This window comes from Megascapheus bottae, chromosome 17 (assembly GCF_031878675.1).
Source record: "Megascapheus bottae isolate mThoBot1 chromosome 17, mThoBot2.hap1, whole genome shotgun sequence".
Taxonomy (NCBI): Eukaryota; Metazoa; Chordata; class Mammalia; order Rodentia; family Geomyidae; genus Megascapheus; species Megascapheus bottae.
In genome coordinates, this window is record NC_143525.1 from 30,726,051 (window position 1) to 30,745,827 (window position 19,777).

Genomic DNA, 19,777 nt, shown 5'->3' on the forward strand with positions numbered 1-19,777 from the left:
ACAGTGCTCAGGCCCTGAGTTCAAGCGCCAGGACTAGCAAAAAAAAAAAAAGCAGCAGCCAGGTGCAGTGGCTAACAACTGTAATCCTAGCTACTCAGGAGGCTGAGATCTGAGGATCTCCGTTCAAAGCCAGCCAGGGCACTAAAGTTGTGAGACTCTTATCTCCAATTACTCATCAGAAAACCAGAAATGGCACTGTGACTCAAGGGGTAGGGTGGTAGCCTTGACTGAAGAGCTCAGGGCCAATGCCCAGGCCCAGAGTTCAAGTCCCATAACCGACAAAAAATAGCAGCATCTAGTGGTGCTGTGGCTTAAGTGGTAGAGCACTAGCCTTGAACTGAAGAGCTCAGGGACAGCATCTAAGCCCAGAACTCAAACCCCATGACTGACCTAAAAAAAAAAAAAAAAAAGCTAAAGGACAGCACTCAGGCCCTCAGTTCAAGCTCCAGGACCAATACAAAAATAAAAAAATATGTGTCACTCATATATCCAGTACTTCTCTCATTTAATCCTCACAGCTGCCTAAACTGTGGCTAGAAAAGTAAAATAACTTGAGCAGGTTGAAAAGAGTCAAGACAGGTATAATTAGAACACAGGCCCTCTGCCCCAGAGACCACACTCCTAGCCTTTCACTAGATGGCCTTTTGTTTTGATCCATATAATTTTTCTAGGAATGTCCCACAATTACAATCCATGCACTTCAGACCCTGAAAGTTTTGGATAAAACGTGTCCCGTGCAGTAGTGAACGGTCTGCGATCTGGTACATGGGAGAATGAGGTAAGAGGATAGTGAAGTCAAAGTCAGCCTGAGCTACAACTTGAAAATTTGTTTCAAAAGATTAAGGAAGTCATGACACCATCTTCATCCCTACAAGAAGAGGAATTCCTTCCTTACAGCTAAAGGGCTTTAGTCGTCCCCTGTGGAAAGCAGGAGACTGTGGCTGAAGCCTCTGCAGTAGCTGTGATGGCGCTGCTGGGAGAGCTGGAAATGGACAGAGGGATGGGTACCAGGGCTGCAGTATGCCAGTGTCAATCTACACTTGACCATGGTCCAGCATGTGGTGTCACAGACCTGGATTTGAATCTCAACCTGGTGTTGCAGCCAGTGCATCATCAGGAGGCTAAGGGACCCTCTCTGGGCCCCATTCCCTCCTGCACTATCTAAGTAACCAGGGGTGGATGTAGCACAAAGTTATTGGTAGTATCCCAAAGCCTGGGGATATAGACAGCTGTTGCTAAATGCTAGCTGTAGCCACCAATACCCTCAGCACTACCATCATCACTCAAATACCAAGGGGAGCTTCTCCAAGTGTAGGCAGCAAGAACCACAGTGGCCAGCCAATCCCAGGATTCCTGACAACAGCATGTGCAATGTTTACCCTTGAGTTCAGGTACCCATAAGCCAGAGATCACAGCCAAGGTTCTCCTTCCCATGGCCCAGGATCAAATGGGCAAGGAAGACTGAATCCTGGCTCACTGATGGTAACTCAACTGCTCAAGTCAGAGCAGGAAGACCCAGAAAGCCATCTCAGAACCAGGAAGCTGGGTTCTCCAAATGATTGCTAGAGATAGCACAAAAGGCAACACCTCCCTGCTCCTCCTTGCTCCTCCCCAGAATCCAGAACCCAGGATACTTGCTGGACAAATCTCCATTCCATTTCCAGAAAGGCAGAGTTGTATACTGCACCAGCCCAGTGCCCGAAGTCTGGCAAACAACTCACATATTCACTACGTTCAATAAGTGAACCAATAAACTTCCAAAGGAATTTTTCCAAAGGGAAAGCAGACCCTTCTCAACTCTTTCACATCTAGTTTTCTTATCAACATGCAACTGTGACTTCTCTATATTTATTTTCACTTAATGGAATGTTATAAACATAATCAGGTTCTTCCCCTGCCTTCCTAATTATCATCTGTGTACATAATTACCCATCCATTGCGTGCTGGGCTTCGGCATGTTTAACCAACCCTGGCCATGGACAACTACCTTGTGGGCTTTTTTTGTCTGTTATGTATTATTCAAATAATCTCTCAATTCTGATTTTATTTTCTTTTCCTGTGTGTGTGTACATTGCGCATACATGCCAGTCCTAGTGCTTGAACTCAGGGCATGGGCATTGTCATTTAGCTTTTTTGCTCAAGGCTGTAGTACTACCACTTGAGCAACACCTCCAGTTTTGGCTTTTTGGTAGTTAATTGGATGTAAAAGTCTCATAAAATTTTCTGGCCAGATTAACTTCCAACCTCAACCCACAGATCTCACCCTCCTATTGTCTGTAATTCTAGATGGGGGGTCAAAGGACATGTCCTGTTACCACTAAAGAAGAATCACTGGAAGATATTGGTAGGATCTAATATTCTGGATGCACAATAAATGTTTGTGGAATGAGTAACTGTGACTCACCCTCGTGACATCTTTAATGGGTGGCAGAACCACAGTTTGCTTAGGCCACAAGTTCTGCCACCTGCTTACAAGGTCAGAAATATACCTTATATAACTCAAAACCAGGGCTTTCCATACTAGATTAGCATCCCAGCCTTCAAATTCTTTTTTAATTTTCTTTTTAAAGAAATGTTGCTGGGGGCCAGGAGTTTGGCCTGGTGGTAGAGTGCTTGCCTAGCATGCATAAAGGCCTGGGTTCGATTCCTCGGTACCACATACATAGAAAAAAGTCAGAAGTGGTGCTGAGGCTCAAGTAGTAGAGCTCTAGCCTTGAGAAAGTCCAAGGACAGTGCTCAGGCCCTGAGCACAAGCCCAGGACTGGCAAAAAAAAAAAAAAGAAATGTTGCTGGGTTCACCACCTGGGATCCGACCTACTCAGGAGGCTGAGATCTGTCTGGCGGGGGAGGAGAGAGAGAGTTGAAGGCTACTTTGGCTGGAAAGTCCATGAGACTCATATCCAATAATTAACCACAAAAAGCCAAAAGTCGAACTGTGCCTCAAGTGCTAGCCTTGAGCAAAGGAGCTCAGGGACAATACCCAGGATCAGAGTTCAAGCCCCCCACGACCAACAAAAAAAAAAAGTTGGCCAAATTTCAAAATCCTTTTTGGATTCTATAGGACAGAAGCAGGGCCTACCTACCAAAGAGCCCACATAGACTCAGAACCTTCTTTTCTCATTACTGCTCTATTTCTGTTCCTCCCTTCCTGTCTCCCAGGCTCAGTGACCTGGTAGTACAGCTGGCACGCCGCTCTGAGCAAAGTCAGTCACTGCAGCGTCCTGGGGCCTCTCCAGTCAGCCCAGCCAGTCCCTTGCCTCTGTCCTCTGTTCCTCTAGCTACTGCACGAATGGACAACTTGCTTTACTTAGTTACTTATTGTTAGCATCTCCTCCCAACACTAAAGAGTGTAAGCTCCACCAACCTGACATCTTCATCCAATGTGTTCACTGTTACCCAAACCAGACTAAGAATTGTGCTCCATCCCAGAATGGATGCTAATTAAATACTTAGTAGGAAAACAAATAACAACATCATAACGTTAAAAAAACACACACTTATTCTGTGCCTGACATTGCAGTTCACACAGTGCATCTCACTTGCTATGAACAACAACCCTATTATAATTTGCCATTTTACAGACATGAAAACTATTGCCCAGACACGTTAAGCAACTTGTCCAAAGATGCACAGATAGCCAGGGAGTAGAGTTTGGACGCAGGCTGCTGCTCATCCTCCTAGTTCTCTATCAAAGATACAAGAAGCCTATGGACCAGCAAAACTTTCCAGGACAGGGTCAAGTGCTCATCCTGCAATCAGAGAATGGGAGGAGGAGGCAGAAACAATGAAAACAGACAGTAAGCAACCTCTATCTGCTCATTTCAAGGGAAGGGGAGGCTCTGACTTTGAGAACCCAAGCATAAAGGCTCAAGAGCACCTGCCTAGCAAGTACAAGGCCCTATGTTCAAACTTAAATAACTACCTCCAATAATTAAGTCTGTTTTGATAGCCACAGAATGACAGGGGCCAATTTGCTATATCAAGTGTGGAAGTGGGCTTTTGACAAGCCAGGTGCTAAGAAAACAAACCCTGCCAGACCAGGAAATTGCTTAAAGCAAACAGAGCCAGAGAGGAAGTTTAGTTTAAGTTATGAGATGCCCAAAGACAAGGTCTGTTCATTTGAGGCCACTCAAGTCTTTTCTTGAGAGCAATCAGAATCTAACTCTGGCAGAGGTGTCAAAGGCAACCTGGGAAGTGCTCTGTGAGACTGTTATTGCCTATTAACCAGCAAAAAGTCAGGAGTAAGGTATAGCTCAAGTGGTACAGTGCCAGGGGCACATACACACACACACACACACACACACACACACACACACACACACACACACACACACACACACACACACAAGCAGGAAGGTCATTTATAAGTGAACAAGTTTCCATCAGCCACACAGTTGTGTAGCCCACTCGGCCACCTAAATACATGACAGGGTTTTGTTGCTGTATTTTTGTCTTTTGTGTTTTGTGTTGTTTTTTGCCAGTCATGGGGCTTGAACTCAGGTCCTAGGCACTGTCCTTGGGCTTTCTCAAGGCTAACACTCTACCACTTGAGCCACAGCACCATTTCTGGCTTTTTCTATACATATGGTACTGAGGGATCAAACCCAGGGCTTTATCCATGCTAGGCAGGCACTCTACCACTAGGCCACACTCCCAGCTCTCTTCCTTTTTTAACTACTTTCTAACACTCTCAAAATTGTCAAAAATGCAATTGCAAAATTGGCCCCAATGCTTTGTCTCAAATGTTCACCTCTTTCCACAAACCACTAGCCAACCACAGAGAAAAAGTTTCCTGTCCCTTAAAATGACAAGTTTCCATTTGCTGATGGATTCTTCCTTGATCTGTTCCATCCCCTTGGTCACAGTGAGTCAGGGCCACAGAGAGGAATCTCCCTAAGGACTTGTCATCTCCTTTTTCCTAAGATTAGCCACTAACATTTACAGTACAACAGCACAAAGTATGACCAACTATGCTATCCAGAGTGCCTCCAAATAGAATCAAGATTGAGATGTCAACTGTCCCCATGGATCCAGATGATAGCCTCCAAGCCCCCAGCCCCAGGCCTGCTCCCCACTTGGCCCCTCTCCCCAGCTTTCTTCTCCCCTATGGGCCAGCCAATCCTAGCAATGCCTCTTTTCTTCCATCCTAAGTTTAAACACTCTGCTACTTCATCCTGTGTCAACTCTGAGGTACTTTCCTTTTCTGACCTTTTATGCTCAAGACAAGAGCAAGAGACAAGCAGATCTGTGAAGGATGCAATGGAAATTCAGACAATTCTAGATTTGAACCCAGCTCTACTAGTTACTAGGTGACTTGGGGCCTCATTTCCTTATATGCAATGTAGATTCATAAAGTCATCATCACTGAGGAGTTAACAGAGAGTAAAAAGCTTGCTAGGTTACGCAGGGCAGCTCAGTCTTGGGTTAGCTCTAGCCATGGCAGGAAAGGACAGGGAGCCCAAGTTATTATTTCCCCAGGTTCTAGACTTCCTTTTTCATTCAGCAACAAGCTCACATGCAAAGAATCCAAAGAGCTGGTCAATCTGGCCCAAACTAGCCTCTACCTCAATGGCATCGGACTGCCTTGTAGCTTATGAGCCACTTGGCCTCCTCCAAACAAAATGGTGACCAACATTTTCCACCATAGCCATTTCCTGGAAGTGTCATGAGGAACCACACCTCACCAGCAATATTTTCTAGACTGTCTCTTTTTAGACTATTTCTTGGAGCCTCTCCTCAAATATGTCTAGATCCCTGAACCAACCCTAAGAGAAGAAAGCCAGGAGAAGCACAAGGTACCCAGGTCTATAGCCTCAACACAAGCTACAGGATCAAGCAGCCCAGGAAGAACGGGGTTTCCCACGCCTATATTTCAGGCACGTTTCCCATAAGTGATGCCAGAGACTTAGACTTCATCTCAAAAGCTGCACATCGGAGCTGGTAACCCCAGTTCCCAGGGCCCCTCCTGGGCACAGGCCCAGGGTTCCCCCAGCTTGGCTGCATCTGCCAGAGCTTACCTCAGAGAACTGTTCCAGTAACAAAAGCGAAGGCTGGCAACGCTGAGCACATTTCCCAAGTCCCTGCACACCTCGGTGCAGAGATGAGTCAGCCATCAGCCGGGCGGGAGGCCTGAGGAGCCTCAACTTCATTCACACCTCAGCAACAGCACCTTGTATGTGTTTATCCATCCACATACTCCCCCGCCAGGCCGGCTTGCCTGAGCACAATATACCTCTCGAGAACATTTAGGTCACAGAGCAGTGACTGTGACCAACACATTGAGGGGTGAGAGGGAAAAGCAGCACTCTCCCTTCCCTCCTACTTCCCAGGTACCTTTCTGGCTCTTACATGTACCAAGCTCAAGCCTGTTATTGTCCCAGAAACAAGCTGCTCTTGGACCTGTCAGTCCTTTCCCTAGAACAGTTTTTAAGGCTGCAGGGGCCTTCTTGCCCAAACCTCCACTCAAGTATCCCCTCCTGGGTCTGGGCAAGAGGCCTTTTCCACTCCCTAGACTAAAGCAGAAACCTCCTCCACACTATCACTCCACTTGACTTTGCCTGGTACCACTTCGGTCTCTTGCTTTCTCATTTTTTCCTTCCACTAAAGGAACAGTCTGCCCTGACGTCTCTTTGCCCAGTGTGTAAGAGATAGCCCAGCAGAAAGAGTCAAGGAGAGAGAAGGGGGGGGAGAAAACACCCATGTTCATTTCAGGAATGGAATTCCTGGGAATTATCCCAAGGAAATGAATCCAGAATACGAACAAAAATAAAGAGGCACCCATATAAAGATGATACTGGTCACATTGTTTATAACAGCAGAAATCTGAAAACAACCAAAATGTCCAAAAACAGGGAAATATTCCGGCAAACAACAGCATATCCACTGGATGAAATGTCACAAAAAAGAAAATAGAGAGGGCCGGGAGTTTGGCCTAGTGGTAGCGTGCTTGCCTAGCATGCATGAAGACCCGGGTTCGATTCCTTGGTAGCACATATATAGAAAAAAGCCAGAAATGGTGCTGAGGCTCAAGTGGTAGAGTTCTATCCTTGAGAAAGTCCAAGGACAGTGCTCAGGCCCTGAGCTCAAGCCCAGGACTGGAAAAAAAAGAAGAAAGAAAAGAAAGAAAGAAAATAGAGAAACACAGAATATTTTAAAATAATACTACATGAAGTTGTTTTTTTTTTTTTTTTTTAATATTGCAGTTGGCATGGTGGTACACACCTTTAGTTCCAACATTTGGGAAGCAGAGGCAGAGGCAGGAGGATGATGAGTTCTCAACCAGCCTGGACTACAAAGGGTAACATTGTGTCAAAACTTAAAATAATGATAATTAAATTCCTTAAGCTGGGCACCAGTAATTCATGCCTATGATCCTTTCTACTCAAGAGGCTGCTATCTAAGAATCATGGTTCAAAGCCAACCTGGACTAGAAAGTACATAAACAATAAACTATCACAAACGCCAGAAGTAGCCAGGTACCAGAAGCTCACACTTGTAATCCTAGCTGCACAGGAGGCTGAGATCTGAGGATCTCGGTTCAAAGTCAGCCTGGCCACTAAAGTCTATGAAACTCTTGTCTCCAATTAATCATCAGAAAAGCAGAGGAGGAACTATGGCTCAAGTGTAGAGCACTAGTCTTGAGCTGAAGAGCTCAGGGAGAGTACCCAGGCCCAGAGTTCAAGCCCCACAACTGACCAAAAAAAAAAAAAAAAAAAAAAAGCCAGAAGTTGAGCTATAGTTTGAGTAGTAGAGCATTACCCTTAAGCAAACAAGGTCAGGGAAATCTGGGTGTTAATGTCTCACACCTGTAACTATACTCAGGAGGCTGAGCTCTGAGGATCGAGGTTCAAAGCCAGCCTGGGTGGGAAAGTCTGTGACACTCTTATCTCCACTAAAAACTACCCAAAAAGGCAGAAGCAGAGCTGTAGCTCAAGTGATAAAGAGCTAGCCTTCAGCAGAAAGTCTCAGGGACAGTACCCAGGCCCTCAGTTAAACCCCAACACTGACAAAAAATAATAAAAACAAATGATTCTTTGTTAAGTACCAGGCACTATCCAGCATACCTTGTATACTTTAGTAACTTGTCAAAAACATCCAAAATAAAAACCTTTTTTCTTTTTATTTGAACTGAGATTCATCAAGCTAAGGAACTTGCCAAGGAAGATTCAAGAAACATATGTCATGGGCACTCAGAGCCCATGCACTGCATGTATCCTTTCTGCACACTCTTCTCCTCTGATGGTCTCTCCCATAATGACATCCATGATTATGCTAGGAACACCAAATCTAAAAATCATAAAACAGCCAGCAAAAGTTACAAAGCACTTGAGAAACAGTGTAAAAAAATGCAGCAAAAACCCAACACAAACAAAAGGACTACCAAAAGCAAATCACTTTTGTTGAGATAACAACAGGCCACAGAGAAAAACAAGATGGGCACCAGTGGCTCACTTCTATAAGCCTAGCTACTCAGGAGGCCAAGATCTGAGAATCGAGGTTCAAGGCCAGAGCAGAAAAGTCCCTGTAAGATGCTTATCTCCAGGCCTGGAGTTTAGCCTAGTGGTAGAGTGCTTGCCTAGCATGCACGTGGACCCGGGTTCAATTCCTTGGTACCACATACATAGAAAAAAGCCAGAAATGGTGCTGAGGCTCAAGTGGTAGAGTTCTAGCCTTGAGAAAGTCCAAGGACAGTGCTCAGGCCCTGAGTTCATGGCCCAGGACTGGCAAAAAAAAAAAAAAAAAAAAAAAAAAAAAGATGCTTATCTCCAATAAACTATTCAAAACAGCCAGAAGTGACACTGTTGCTCAAGTGGTAGAGCCCTAGCCTTGAACACAAAAAGGCTCAGAGACAGCACCCAGGTCCTGAATTCAAGCCCCAGGACTAGTAAAAAAGCAAAGAAAGAAATGAGGAGAAGGGGAAGGGAGCAATAACACACAGTCAACAAAACAGTCTTCAGAAAGCTCTGAACCAGGCTGGGAGCATGGCCTAGTGGTAGAGTGCTTGCCTAGCATGCACAAACACCCAGGTTAAATTCCTCTGTACCACATATGCAGAAAAAGCCAGAATTGATGCTGTGGTTCAAGGGGTAAAGCGCTAGCCTTGAGAAAACCCAAGGATAGTGCTTTGGCCCTGAGTTCAAGGCCCAGGATAAAAAAGAAAAGAAAAGGAAAGAAAGAAAAAGAAGAGAAAGCTCTGAACCAAGCCCCTTCCAAATGCTGGGTCATCTCTGCACAGATGAGCAGAGGAAAGGCTCTGCCTACTACTCAAAGACATTTCTTTCTACCACCTATACCAAAGAACACTCCAGTGTTCTCAATGAATGGCACCAGTGGCACTCAATAAATGATAGCTGAAGTGCAGCAACCTCATGCTGTAGATAAAGAAGTACAAAAGAGGATGCTACTCGGCAGCCAATGTTCATCCCTATTAATATTACTCAAGATCCTGGTTCAAAGCCGGCCCAGGCAGAAAAGTCTATGAGATTCTATTTCTAGTTAATTAGCAAAAAAGCTGGACTGGAAATACAACCGACATGATAGGGCACCAGCCTTGAGCAGAAAAATCCAAGATGGCAGGTAGGACCCTAAGATTAAGCCCTTGTACCAGCATGTGTGCACACAAGCACTCAAGTATATACACAAGCATTTGCATGCACACGTGTGTTCACATGCATATACACACGCACACAAAGAGAGAATATGCTAAAACTATGGAGAATGGACTGGACTGGACATAAGGTAGATCACATGCACTGTGACACAGTGACTTATACCTTGCCTGCTTACAGACTAGACTACCAGCTGGGTCCCATAGGAGCCAAAGGACTAAGAAAGGACTAGGGAGAGCAATCAGCCACTGAAAGCAGGCTCAGGTGCAGCAAGAGACAAAGTTAGGTAACAGGATGGTCTGTAGTGTGTGGGATGACAGCAAGTAAGTGCAGAGCATGCTTTAAGGGAAACTAATATAGGGATCAATTCACCTTTTCATAGGAAAGGAGAGTCCTACTAGCCTGCTGAGAAAAGTAAGGCTCTGCCTGGAGGCAGAGGATTGAATAGAAAGCCTCCCCAGTGTCCTCTGTTTCTCCAAGACCGGTTGTCCAGGGCCACCATACTTACACTGGACTTCCTCAGGATGTGAATTCTAGGGATAACCAAGTTTGGCCAAAGCTAGTTTCAGCGGAAGGTAGGGAATCATATCAGGGGTGCTCCCATACCATCCTCTCTGCTTTTATGTAGAAAGGATGTACAATAACATTAAAGGCAACTGTAGCTAGGCACAATGGTGTTCACTTGTAACCCCAACAGTCAGGAGGCTTAGTTTGAGGCCAACCTGAGCTACATTCAAGACCCTGTCTCAAAAAGGAAAGGAAGAGCCGGGCACGGTGACATACGCCTATAATCCTAGCTATTCAGGAGGCTGAGATCTGAGGATTAAGGTTCAAAGCCAGCCCCAGCAAAAAGGAAAAAAAAAGCCCGTAAGATTATTATATCCAATTAACTATCAAAAAGCTGGAAGTGAAAGCTGGAAGGTATGTCTCAAGTAACAGAATACCAGCCTTTAACCAAAAAAAAAAAAAAAAAAAAAAAAAAAAAAAAAAGGTAAGGGACAGCACCCAGGCCCTAAGTTCAAGCCATAGGACCAACACAAAAAATAAAAATAAAAAATTATGCCACATTAGCAAATTTCTTTCTCAGCTAAAGCAGACAAGAGTTTGCAGATTCAAGTTAGATTGTATGAGGAAATAATTAAGGCTTCCCAGGTTCAAGAAGTAGCTCAATCTCCCCTTAGCTTTGTGACTCTAAATAAGTCACTTAAGTGCTCCATCCCTTGGTTTCTTCTTCTGTAAAAGGTGCTAAGGTTAGTTAGGATATCACAGAAAGCTGCTGCTGCTAGCAAGGGGCCAGGATGGGGGTGAGCTCACAGTAAGTAAATGGCAGCTATTGTGACACATTCATTTTGTAACAGGTAGAGACGGTCATTTGGAAACCACACATTCATTTGACTCAGTGATGGAGGAAGATGAAAGGAGGTAGAACCAGCAAGTAATTCTGACACTTCAGGCAGTAGTGCCCTAGGGTGGCCCCTGCTAGCCTCTGCTCCACCTCCCAAAAGCCACCACCAGCAACAGGAAGCTGCTTCCTTTCCTCTCCCTCCTGGCCAGCATTTCCTTTTTTGCTTTAAAAAGCATTCCTCCAGGCTGGGAGTTTGGCCTAGTGGTAGAGTGCTTTGCCTAGCATGCACGAAGACCTGGGTTCAATTCCTTGGTACCACATACATAGAAAAAAGCCAGAAGTGGTGCTAAGGCTCAAGTGGTAGAGCTCTAGCCTTGAGAAAAATCCAAGGACAGTGCTCAGGCCCTGAGCTCAAGCCCAAGACTGGCAAAAAAAAAAAAAAGCATTCCTCCACAGCAGCCCAGTTCTGCCCCTCCCCTCCAGCCTGGGCTCAAAAGCACCCACTGTCATCTCCATTTCTCCAGTTTTCTGCCCACCAAGAAATCCTGATGATGGCTCCCTAAGGGCAGCAGGCCCTGGACATCAGCTCAGTACATCCAGGCCAGAAGAAGGAGCCAGGCACAGAGCAAGGCAGACAGACCTCTCAGGAGCAGATTTTCCTCTTTCTGCTGGAACAAATTAAGTGAACCAGTCTTCAAGTGCAAGGGCAGAGCCTTTTGAGACCTCTGCCTTCCTCTGACAGCACCTCCCCCAACAAAAGGCAACTTCTGCCATCAGCAAGTACAGAGAAACTGGCCACTGCTCCCTCTGCCCAATCCTGATGGTGATGTCAAATAAAAGACCTAAACCACAAAAGAACAGTGGCTGAACCAAGGGAGTGAAATAAACTTACTTGTCTCTTTCCCTGCTCATGGCTAAAGCAGTATTTCCCAATGTTCAGTTGGGAGTTGGGGGGGGAGGGGGCGGTTAGATGAGAACTCCAAGATAAGTTTGAGAACCCTGCTGCACGACTTCTCAAAGCCTTTAACACACAAATCTTCATTCTCTCACATCTCCAAGAAGGAGATGGCAGATGCAAAATACCCACAAGTATTTGAAGCCCTCTTTCACAAGAGAAGCATCTTGTAGGACACAGTATGGGAAAGACTACTTCAAGGTCCCTAGGTTTACTGAAGCAGACAGAGGTCAAGCCTACTAAAAGAGAACACTTGAATAGTTGGTGTTTGCCTTTTAAATTATCTGTAACTTTTTTTTTCTTACCAGCAAAACTGTGCACCTTGAGAGGCCAGTCCTGCCTATCCATATCAAAACTAAATCCCGAGCCAGACATCAGTGACTCCGGCTTGCAAATCTAGCTACTCAGAAAGCTGAGAATTGAGAATCAGTTCCAAACCAGACTGGGCAGAAATGTCTAGGAGACTTTTATCTCCAATTAACCACCAAAAAATGAGAAGTGGATCGTGGTCCAAATGGTAGCACACCAGTCTTAAATGGGAAAAGCTAAAGTGCCCAAATCAAGCCCCAGTAATAGCATACACCCAAAAAAAACTAAATCCTGGCCAAGGCAGAATTCAAAGCCTGGAGGTACTAGTGGTATAAGGACCCCACTATATAAACAGTTGATTTCATAAAATTTGCAAAACCATCAGATCTGAAAAGCAAAACCTTCAAAATCAATATGTTGAAAATATGAGCCTACCATCTGTGCTATACAGATTAATTTTCCTAAGCACAGGGGACTAGTCCAAAGACCACAGGTGACTAGTCCAAAGACTACATATTTCATTCTCTCTCTCTCCCTCTCCCTCTCCCTCTCCCTACTCCCTCTCCCTCTCTCTTAGGAGTTTTAAAATGAATTAGTTCATTCTTACTATTATTCTGAGGGGAGAAAAATGGGGAGAAAAACAGAAAGCAAATATGATAGCTTCAACGTGCTATTTGGAAAGTCAATCTGCCCAATTAGAACAACTGCTGCCCTTCAATACCAGGACACTAGAAAATGCAGAGGCTAAAATGCATAGGTCTGCTGAGAGGAGAAAAAAATTGGATAGCAAGGTAAAGGTGACATTGTCTGTCTTACATCACTGTAACCCTTCTGTACATCACCTTTACAGTAACAATTTAAAAATGCATAGATTTGCTCTGAGGGGATGCTGGCAATATAGACTGAAACATTTCTCAATGCAAATGAGAAATAATAGCACCCATTAATCCATCATTTTACCTCAACAATCATTCCCCAAAAAGGCCACTGCATCTCCACCTGGGTACCAGAATCAAAGAAAAGGTCAAGATGGACACAAAGACAAGATGAAAACAACTGGAAGCAACTGGAAAGTATCTGTAACAGAATCTTGACTGCAAAACCAGCAACGGATGGGCTACAGAAATCAAAATCTAGGAGCCAGGAGCATGGCCTAGTGATAGAGTGCTTGCCAGTATGCACAAAGCCCTGAGTTTGATTTCTCAGTTACATACTCAGAACAAGCCAGAAGTAGTGCTGTGGTGCAAGTGGCAGAGAGCCAGCCTTGAGTAAAAAGTGTCCGAGGACAGTGCCCACACCCTCAGTTCAGCGCCAGGACAGGCAAAAAAAAAAAGAAATCAAAAGGTTTTTTTGTTTGTTTGTTTTGCCAGTCCTGGGCCTTGAACTCAGGGCCTGGATACTGTCCTTGGGCTTTCTCAAGGCTAGAGCTCTACCACTTGGGCCACAGCACCATTTCTGGCTTTTTTCTATGTATGTGATACCAAGGAATTGAACCTGGGTCTTCATACATGCTAGGCAAGTATTCTACCACTAGGTTAAACTCCTGACCCACCCGAAATCAAAAGTTTTAAGCCAAACACCAGGCCTCAGAAGAGTGGAAAGCAGGGATCTCTCCATGGAAGGATGAGAAAGCCCTTAAAACACATAGGGTCAGAGTCAAAATAGTCTGTTCCTGATGAGCACTGAATAACACATGACAGTCTAGACAATGCTCTAAGAATCTGCCCAACCCTCAAAGTCCCCATTAAACAGTAGATGGAGAAGGGAGGCAAGCTCACCTGCTTCCTCTTAAAACATTCCTTCAGGCAGAAACCCCGCCATCACTGATGGAATTGGCAAGCTGCTAGTCTAGCTCCCCCATCTTCATCAACAGACAGATTCAAAGAGCTATTATAGAAGCCAGGCACTTATGGCTCACATCTATAATCTTTGCTACTCAGGTGGCTGAAATCTGAAGGTCTTGGTTTGAAGCCACCTGAATTTAAGCCCCAGTACCTGCACACATGCACACATGTGCACGTGCATGCACACATACACATACATACACACACACACACACACACACATACACACAGAATGCAGCAACAAAGGAATTAATACATCATTTTTAAATCCTGGCATCCCTGCTGGGAAGACAGAGGGGGTATATTATACACACACGTGCCACATGCACACCAACATTTCTATGCAAATTCAGAGAATAAAAAGACCAGAAGACTATTCAGCACGACGTTCTCAGGAACTAAGAGATTGTTTATGGGTGATAGTTTCCTTTTTAAAAGTGAACATGTATGTCATCAATATGTATTAAAGCATTCCAATTGAAAGTGGCAAGTTAAAGAATAGCTTCCTAATCTCAAGAATTGTTTAGAATAAGGCAGGTGACCATTAAAAAAATTATGAGTGAGTTGATCTCTAGACAGCTTCTCATTTCTCAAAATGAAAGCAGCCCAGAGCTGGGTGCATCATCACTTGCTACTGCCCAGTATTTGAGGATGTGCTGGGCCATCCAGAAGGGAAGCAGCCCCACAACCAAACTCACACACAGGTTGTGCAGCATGTGGCCTCTGGTGGTCATCTGGAATTGAGCTACCATACGTTCCCAGGCCAGCCCATTTTGTTACCCGTTATTTCAAATCATGATCTTGACCAGATTCTTACAGACCAGTCAAGCCAGGTTCAACTACTTGCCAACTCAGAGTCTCCCCATCCCTGTGAGGTGCAATTTCCTCCTCTTCAAAATGGGGATAGAACCCCTCCAGGGCAACTGTAAGTGTTCAATGAGGCAGAATGTGCCAAGAACCTTGTGAGAGCTTCACAAGGAACGTGACCGAGAATGTTCTTGTTCTGTATGGGTGCTTCTCTCGCGCCCCCCCCCCGCCCCCACACAAAGGCCACTCCACAACCCCAGTTACACACACCTATGCAGCTTCCCTTTGAACTCAATGTAAAAAGGGATTTCAACTGGCCCTCTAGGCTCACACCTATAATCCTAGCTACACAGAAGGCTGAGATCTGAGGATCACAGTTCAAAGCCAACACAGGCAGGAAAGTCCTCAAGACTCTTATCTACATTTAACCAACAAAAAGCTAGAAATGGGGCTGTGGCTCACGACTAAATATCAAACTTAAGTGGAAAAAAACTAAGGGATAGAACCTAGACCCTGAGTTCAAGCCCGAGTACTGGCACAAAAAGGGCAGGGGCAGGGCTAGGTACTTCAGCCATCCTATTTTCAAATTACAGCTTAGAGACTCAGCCAGACCTTGCCATCTCCCCACAACACCACAAACGCTGTCACTGGAGCCAGCACCTTTGCATGATATCTCTCTCCAGACGGTAACAATCAGGGCAGGACTGGAAGACATCCTATACAGAATGCCATTTTCCAGGATTCTGAGCCAACCCCAGTGTCTGGATGTAGAAACAGCTTTGGAGGTAAGGAGGTATCTCAGTCACCATCCCCAGGCAGCAAACGCAGGCTCCAAGCACCACCCCATCCTGGGCTGCAGATAGGAAAAGGCCTATCTCTTGACCAGCCCTTGCCTGGCTCCCAGCCTCTGAAAACCGCAGGCTTCTGAGTAACACTCGGGAAATAGGGTTGTTCAGGGAAAATGCTGCTAAGGTTAAAGTGGGTACCAAAAGGCCAGGGCCTCACTCTACATCCCTTCAGGAATGAGGCAGAGATATATTACACTTAAGTGATCAGAGCTACACCAGGAAAGGAAAACCAACTTTAGGTCTCAGACCTGCCAAGACTTGGGAGAAGTAACTAAGACTCTAGGACCATTTCCTATGGAATCAAGAAATTGGACTGGCCAACAACTCCCTGGTTTCCCAAAGCAGGACACATTCCTAAGCTCTCTCTGCCAGCCCTAGTACTGGAAGTCCTGCTACTTGTCTGCTTATCTGTCCCCATTTCAGCTGAAAATGCCCCTCAAACCCAAAAGATGACATCCAAGGCAGCCACATACACATCAGTAGTGAATAACCCCAAGTCCACTCCACACAGCAAAGCTGTCTTTGGCAGTCTAGAACACGAATGACTGTGTGTCACAAGCTTGGGTCTTGAAAAGCAGCAGCCTACCCCCAGTCAGTCTTCCAGGGACATTTCACATGCAGCTGCTCCCACCAAGTGCTCATCCAAAGAAGGCCAGAATGGATTGGGCTCCCTAAGGTTGTGATATAGTCCAGAAGTTTCATAAAGTTGCAGAAGCCAAACCCTCTGGCCAGACCCTGAAACCCAGCAATCCAATGTTGCAAGCACAGCCACTGGAGGCCAGTGTGGTATGCAAGAGGAGCCTGCAGAACAGGAAAGGAGGCCAAGTGGACACTGACACTGGACCATGCTGCTGGGATGGTTTCCTGGCCTGTGTCATCCACCTCCAGAAAACCAGAGCCAGCTGCATCAATCCCTTCTCCTAACGACGCCCTGGGCATGAACGCCATGGAGCCCTCGCTGAAGAAGTTTCCAAGCATACTGACAGGCTCTATGAAGCACTGCTAGGGTAATGCTGTCCATCCTCATTTTTCAGATAGGAAAGCTTAAAAGAAGGCCTGGGGCTGGCCCAAGGTCATCCAGTGAGAATCAGGGGCCATTTTCAAAGCTATGAACTTCCTGTTTACCACAGTGCTCACACTGTTGAGACTCCTGTAGCAATAAATTTATCTCCAATATTATCAGTCCAGTAAATCTGGATTTTCTTTAAAATTGTTCTTAAACAGGGATATGTACACCAGCTCACACAGATGTTGATTTAACCTGACTGAATATCCTTCACAACCCACCAAATGCGATGCTGAAGAGCCCTGGGAGATCCCCTCCAACCTCCTTGTTTTGGAGATGAGACTGGGGCCTCCAGGATGAAGCGATTTCCTCAAAGGACACAGCTGCAGCTCTACAGAACCAGTTCCAACAGTCTAAATTCCTGTCTATTCAGGGAGCAGGGTGACCCTGAACCCACAGCAGAGGGTAAAGAACAGGGAGTAGGCATTGATCTCATTCTTGTTGCTAATCACCAGGATGATTGTCCAAACACACGCTGCAGGGAGATCACTGAGCAACCAGCTCAGAGGCCTCCACAGCTGGATGCTGTGGTATAATGATGCCACACCTTTGTCAAATCGTGCAACTTTGGAAGTCAGGGAACCCAGAGGACAAAGAGCCATCTGCAGAGGAGGAAAGCAAATCATCCATTCTCCTGTATCCATCCTGGAAGTCAGGAGCCCTACAGAGGGGCACAGGGATGATCCACAGAGACCAACACAGAGAACATCCTCTCAGCCCAACAACACAGCAGTCCAACCAGACACACAGTGCGGGACAAGGAGCCCTCCCTCCCGGAACTAAGTCACACAGGCCCCCTATTGTGTCAGTTTTAAAAATGAACGTTGCAGGGCAAACACACCCAGCTGTGTTCAAGAAATCCACATGCAGAAAGCCCCCCCCCCCCGCCCCCTGCAATTGAGGAGGGGGGAGCTTTGTTGGTTTGCTTTTTTTAAGCAAAGCCCTGGTCAGTCATTTGCTATAGTAGCTGCAAGAAAAAGCAGTAACAGTTGGTATTGGCTGGCTTCTTTCACTCTCTGGCTTTTGTAGTTTTTAAGAAAATAAAACCAAAGAGAGTCACCCTGAGCATTCTGGATCAAACCAAGGATTCAGGCTTGCAGTGTGCAAGGAGGGAGGATTGATCTTATAATAATTACCACCATCACTGGCTAGCCCTATGACAGTTGGCAAAAAGAAATTAGCAATGGAGGAGAGGGGGGCTGTGTGGACTGAGAATCGAATAAAACAAAACATCTCCAGCCTCACAGGGGCCCAAATGAAGCTAATGTAAGGTGATGAGAGGCTCTTCTTCAGGAACAGAACAGTTATTAACCGGCCCCAGAAATTTCAGAGACCTCCAGAGGCTGCTCTGGACAGCAAAAAGCAACTTAGGGATGCACTAGTTCCCCTCCAATGGTTTGTGAGAACCCAATATCCCTTCTGCCTCGTTCTTCTAGGTCCTTCTAATACTGCACTTCCCAGCTATAATTTGTGAGAGGAGGAAGGCTACATATCTTTGTTTCTTCTTTACCCTCCAGGCTGTCTCCACCAGAACCCCTGAAGCAGTGTCTTCTTCCTACTGAAGACTCCTTTCCCCCAGCATAATCTTCCCAAAGCCAATGGTTTGGGGAGAGTCAGTGGGTAATTTCATTTTGAGCAGTGAACCGGTTGTGGCACTGCGAAAGGAAAAGCACCCAATGCCTGAACAGCAGAAAATGCAATTTCAGCAAACACTTTTTTTTTTTTTTTTTTTGAAAAGCAGCAGACAAGACCTGGAGGGGAGAGAGGGAAGGAAGGGGGGGGGACACGACGGAAAGCAGGGCGGCGTGAGGGGAAGCCTGCGCTCCCCGTGCACCCCAGCCCGGGCTACTGGTCTCCCGCACTTGGGGCGCAGGGAGGGGGGGGAGAGTCCAGCGCGTGACTCAGTGGGGCCACGAGTCCCACGGACCCTGGAAATGAAAAAGGGTGCAGGAGAGGCCATAGGGTTGTTGCGGGGGGGGAAGGGGGGAGTGTCCGCGCGCAGTCCGCCCCGCCCCTCACGGGGGGGGGTCCCTGGGCCTTCCTGGCCCCCCAAATCCCGCCCAAGGTGAGCGTCAGCCTCGAGTCCCCGCGCTGCCGCGCCGGCTAGCAGAGGAAAAGGCGACCGCTTCCAGGATGCGCCTCAGGAAGGCAAGCGCCGTGGAGGGGGGGCTCCCCGGGGCCCCGGCGCGCGCCGCCCCTACCTCCAGGGTCCGGATCTCCTGCTGGGTGAGGTCGTTGGACACGGCGCATTTGGTGCGCAGCCCGCGCAGGCTGCCGATGGAGATGTCGATGAGCTTCTGGAGCTGCCCGCACTGCTGCAGCGCCCGGCTGGCCGCGGCGCCCCCGCCGCCGCCGCCGCCCTCCTTCTTCTCGCCCATCGCCGCGCGCAGCGCCGCTCTATCCATGCCTCGGCATCGGGGCCGCAGGGGGCCGAGGCGGGGAGCCCGGGGGAGGGGGGACGCGGGCGCCTCGGCAGGGAAGCCCCCACACACCCTCACCCTGAGCCGGAAAGGGGCTGGATGAGGTGGGCCCCGTGGCAGCGCAGGAGCCGGGATGCTCCCCAGAGTCCGCCGCCGAGTCCGCTGTTCCCGCCGCCCAGCCGCGGCGGCAAAGCGAAAGCCGCGGCGGACCCGACGGCTGCAGCTCCTCGAGCCTTTAAAGCGGCTGCCGGGACCGGAGCGGGGTCGCAAAGCATGCTGGGACTTGTAGTCCGCGCCGCGCACCTGCCGCCTGGCCCTCGGGGTCCCGCCCGCGCTCCCCGCCTCGGCCCCCTGCCGGGCGCCTGCCACGCGGCAGGGTTTTCCGGGCCCAGGGTCGGTCCCGCGCTGCGGAGCGGCCAGGGAACCTCCTTCCCCTCTCCCCATCCCCCACACGCCCCCAGTCCTTCCCGCGACCCCCGGATGGGGCGGGGCACAGACCCGCGCTTCAGTCTCGGCTGAGCCCTGGAAAAGGCGGAGGGTCGGGGTTCCATGGATTTGTGGATTCAAGAGCCGCC

The 19,777-nt window shown here is 47.3% G+C and overlaps 1 protein-coding gene across 3 annotated transcripts in view; it reads right to left on the reverse strand.

The window, feature by feature from the left end:
• Window positions 1-19,360, reverse strand: part of Ksr1 (kinase suppressor of ras 1) — a 130,763-nt gene extending 111,403 nt beyond the window's left edge. For 2 of the 3 annotated variants that reach the window (XM_090350633.1, XM_090350635.1), the window contains exon 1: window positions 18,984-19,358. In XM_090350633.1, coding sequence (XP_090206759.1) covers window positions 18,984-19,187 — 204 coding nt within the window. In that variant the 5' untranslated portion in view covers window positions 19,188-19,358. Of the gene's footprint in view, window positions 1-18,983 lie in introns of all 3 variants that reach the window. The other variant, XM_090350634.1, reaches the window with a different exon arrangement.
• Between the last annotated feature and the right edge of the window lie 417 nt (window positions 19,361-19,777).